We start from the raw sequence: 4,671 nt of genomic DNA on the forward strand, positions 1-4,671 counted from the left end.
CCCATAATTCTGTGCGATGAGGGCTCTGTCGTTTTGTTCTACCTTTCCTTAGGATACTTGGGCTCCTTGGCCTTCATGAGCTTCACCTTGGCTTTCCTGGCCAGGAGCCTGCCTGGCAATTTCAGGGAAGCCAAGTGCCTCACACTCAGCATGCTGGTGTTCTGTAAGGTCTGGATAACCTTCCTCCCTGTGCATAACAGCACCAAGGTGGAGGTCATGGTGGCTGTGGAGATCTTTTCCATCTTGGCTTCTAGTGCTGGGCTACTAGGATATGTCTTTGCCCCAAGAGCTATAAGGTTCCGCTAAAGCCAGATAGGAGTATCCTGCCAGGATTAAGGGGTAAAACAACTCTCACGGAAAATGAATATTCTATGGAATTACTGGATTATACAGTAATTTTATTTTCTCATTTTTGAGGAAACGTGAAACTGTTTTCTATAATGGTTGTGCCGTTTTACATTCCCACCAACGGTGCACAAGGGTTCCACGTTCTTCACCTCCTCACCAACACTTGCATTCTGTTTCTTTAATGATAGCCATCCTAATGGACATGAAATGGTGTCTCATTGTAGTGTTTGTTTGTTTGTTTTTATTAAAGGGTGAGATTTATTGTTTCCTGTTTTATTAGATATAGTTGACATATAATATTATATTAACCCAAGGTGTCCAACACAATAATTTATGTATCTATCATGAAATGATGACCACAGTAAGTTTAGTTAACATCCATCACCTCACGACATTATACATTTTTTCTTGTCGGAAGAACTTTTATGATCTATTCTCTTAGCAACTTTCAAATATACAATACTGTTTTGTGAACTATAGTCACCATGCTGTAAACTATATCCATAGAACTTATCCATCTTATAGCCCTTACTGTCCTCGAATAAGTATCCATAATGTTGGCTTCGATTGTTTTGTTCTCAAATAATCTTATAGGATTCCTGACAAGGGCATTGTTGTGTGTGTAGAGAGGGAGAGGCAGCAGAAGAATAACCCCCTGTCTCTAACTGGGATTGTGAGCTAGCTGTTTATGAATCACCCTTGGGACTTCAGAAACAACCCAGGTATAGTTTGTGCAAAAATTAATTCTACTTGTCATTGGAGTATTACAAAGTAAATCCAACCTCAGGGCTAGGTGGGTAAGATGACACCCAGCTCATGAGGGGTGGCTCACCCAATTACAGATGGCTAAAAAGCTGTTTCTCAGGAGAAAATACTTAGTTGTCAAAGACAGTATAACTTTCCTCTCAAATCTTAAGAGTTATTATTCTGAAGATGGTCCCAGGGATTCATGACATTTTTAACTAGTAGGGAAAGCAGGATATAAAAATTTGTCCCTCACTCTGGCATCCCTCAGACCATTAGACCCCAGGAAAGTTCACTGGGATGCCAGGCCTCTGCATATACACGCGATTAATATCTGGCTGAGACAAATGATTCTTACCAAGCTATCCACTGTAGTATTCTTTTTATAATATCTTCAGCTCTTTGAATTAATTACCTTGAATGTCATGTGGGACAGTAAAATAATCCAGGTCCTTTTCATTTATTAACCCATGCAACAAATAGTTATTGAGCAGTTGGTTCATGTCAGGCTCTTTTCTTGACTCTGGTGAAACAATAGTACACAAAGTAAAGTCCTTGCCCTCAGGGAGATTGCATACTTGTAAAATAGACAATAAGTATAATGTAAAGTAATTTTGTGTAACATCTTGTAAAGTAGTGCTACAAAGTGAAAGAAGGGCACACAGAATGGAGAGTGCTGCTTTGGATAGGGTAGTCAGGAACATGCTTAGAAATGCTTACATCTAAAAAGAGATAAAAAGGAAATGAGAGAGTGTTAAGCACTTTCAAGGCTTGATATTGGACTTCTCAGTTGGCAGAACTGAGAGAAAAAAATGTTTGTTGTTTAAGCCACCCTGTGTGTGGTATTTTTGGAATAGCAACCCAAATGGAGTAAGATAGTACTCTATGGTGCTTTGATGTCTGCGACCAAGTTAGAATACTGGAATTGTGTGCTGACCACTTCGTTTATGTAGTAGTCATCAGGGACCTGAACCCTTGAAAACTCTTAAAGGTTTACTCAGATCACTTTAAGGAGATTATCCCATTCTATTGCCATACTCAGGGCAACTCCAATTGCTGTCTTTGAGTGATATCTCTCCCCAGCACTCTCCTCAGAGCCTTAGCTACGTCCTTATTCCGGAGAGTATAAATCAAAGGATTCAGTGTGGGAGTAATGATGCTATAGAAAACAGAACCAACTTTGTCTTGCAATGGAGTGCACTGGGACCTGGGCCTCATATATGAGAACATGCAGGCACCAAACCAGAGGGAAACCACAGTGAGGTGAGAGCTACAAGTGGCAAAGGCATTTCTCTTACTCCCAGCTGCACGCATCTGAATGATGCTGTGGAGGATGAAGGCATAGGATGTAGAAACCAGCAAGATGTGGAGGAGGAGAAGTAGGACACTGCTGATGAACACTGTGGTCTCATAGACAGTGATGTCTCCACGTACCAACTTCACAACAGCTGGAAACTCACAGTAGAAGTGGATTTTTTGAGGCCCACAGAAAGGGAACTGCGTCAAGATCACCGTGTGAATTAGGGAATTTATGGATGCCCCCAACCATGACACAAGAGCCATCATAAGTCCCACCTTTCTGTTCATGAGAACAGTGTAATGCAGTGGATGACAAATGGCAACATAGCGGTCATAGGACATCAGAGCTAGGAGAAGACACTCAGCACCAGCCACAGACAAATAGAGGAAGTGCTGGGTGGCACAGCCCACAAAGGAGATGGACTTCTTGCCAGATAGGTAGTTGGTAGCCATCTTGGGGATGGTTGTGGAGACATGCATCCGATCCATGAGGGAGAGCTGGCTGAGCAGGAAGTACATGGGTGTATGAAGCTGGGAATCTGCACAGATGAGGAGAATGGTGAGGATGTTGTCACTCGCCGCAATCAGGAAGACCACCATGGTCAAGATGAAAAGAAAGAGGTGAGTGAGGGAGTCATCAAAGAGCCCTTCAAGGATGAAGTCTACTGGAGAGGTCTGATTCCTCTGCCTTATCTCCCCTTTCTCTGTCCCTGGGGAAACAGGAAGTGGAGAAGAATTTTGATATCAGAAATAGTGGAGTTCAGCATACCTTACAATAAGACCATTTGATTTACCACACAATTTTTGAAGACTTTTTTTTTCTATTTCTAGTTATTCAACAGCCCAAATTCTTGAAATAGCCCTTTAAAATGAGAATGTCAAATCTTTCTTCACAAACATGACACTTAGAAATTCCAGAATTTCTAACCTCTAAGTGCCAAAAATCAAACAAGAGCCTCTCCTCATTAAGAAATACACACACACACATATATACTTTTTATAAGTATATATATATATATATGCTTTATAGAGAGAGACTAAATGTTTACTAAACTAAATTATATTTAGTATAATATATATTATATATGTATATATATATATATATATATAAAGTACACATATACGCTTTCTTACTTACTATGTCAGAGTTTATCCAGAGAAGCTGAACCACTGAGAGTTTTATACATACATATGTATATATACATATATACATATGTATGTACTTAATGGGATTGTACAGAAATTTTGCATTATGCAATAGTGAAAGCTGCTTAAGCAGTCTATATAAGGCTGTCACCCCTGTGTCTGATGCTGGAACTTCAAGTCCATGGCACAAGCAGTCAGGAAGCTATAAAGTGGATATAAAGTGTGGTAGATCAAGGGCCTGCTGGAACCCACAAGAATGAGATATAACCCCAAAAGGGCAGACTGAAAGCCATGCCTGTTCTTGTTGCCACTGGAATTGGCGGTGTGAGTGTCTTGCAGAAGCTGAGGCCCATATTCAGGAGCCTAAACACACACACCTGGCCTGGAAGTCAGAGGCACTAAAGGAGGACCCAGGGGAAGGCAGAACAATTGCAGGCCCACCTGCTGCTTCCCACGGATGAGGAGAATCAGCAGATCAGATGCCATCTCTGCACACTACAAAATGGCTGCTTCTCTTCTGCCTCTAAAGCTCCGGGACAGTCTCTCCTGTGACCCACCTTAACCAGAAACACAAAAAATGGGAATTCTGGGAAATGTAGTCCATCCTAGCCAAGTTGACACATTACAAAGCCACCAGAGTCCATCTCCTGTCAATCTGGCACAGATGCACATCTCCTTAAGCCACACTTCATCCCAAAATAAACACAACAGTCATCCTTTTACCTAACATGATATCACTATCCCACATAGAACCAAAAACATGTGAAATAGTCATATAAAAACCAGGAAGAAATATCCATTCCTGCTGTCCACAGAATGAGACATCCTATCCAAGTGCTAACCCATTCTGTGGAGGTCAGTTACACTCTTCCTCCGTCACTCTCGTTCATGATAATGGCCTCACAAACAGAGTAGCCATGGAAACCAGGATGAAGGCTACACATGGGCTCAGCAACATGGACTCCTCCTATCACTGAATCAACAAGCAAAGGAAGTTACTATACACTGCCTTGCATGGCTGATCCTGACTAGCAAGGGGTTACTGAGTTTCTACTACACCATGGGGATGAGGAGAAGCATGTCTGGAAGGCAGGAGATTTTCTAGGGGGCACCTCTGTACTCAAATGCCCTGTG

The 4,671-nt window shown here is 41.7% G+C and overlaps 1 protein-coding gene across 1 annotated transcript; it reads right to left on the reverse strand.

Annotated features, from left to right (window-relative positions):
* Positions 1 to 2,130: 2,130 nt before the first annotated feature.
* On the reverse strand, positions 2,131 to 4,023 carry LOC124232667 (olfactory receptor 2AE1-like). The gene is made up of 2 exons (XM_046649608.1): positions 3,915 to 4,023; positions 2,131 to 3,101 (listed from the first exon to the last, which is right to left on the reverse strand). The coding sequence occupies exons 1-2, from the start codon at positions 4,021 to 4,023 to the stop codon at positions 2,131 to 2,133; spliced, it is 1,080 nt and encodes a 359-aa protein (XP_046505564.1).
* Between the last annotated feature and the right edge of the window lie 648 nt (positions 4,024 to 4,671).

Source organism: Equus quagga, unplaced genomic scaffold (assembly GCF_021613505.1).
Source record: "Equus quagga isolate Etosha38 unplaced genomic scaffold, UCLA_HA_Equagga_1.0 HiC_scaffold_9869_RagTag, whole genome shotgun sequence".
Taxonomy (NCBI): Eukaryota; Metazoa; Chordata; class Mammalia; order Perissodactyla; family Equidae; genus Equus; species Equus quagga.

What these genes read in the sequence shown, in the direction of transcription:
- LOC124232667 (XM_046649608.1), bottom strand. Translation starts at nt 4,023, where the DNA reads ATGGCATCTGATCTGCTGATTCTCCTCATCCGTGGGAAGCAGCAGGTG. An exon ending in GCCTCTGACTTCCAGGCCAG is followed by an intron (nt 3,102 to 3,914) that starts GTGTGTGTGTTT and finishes CTGTTTCCCCAG; the next exon opens with GGACAGAGAAAGGGGAGATA.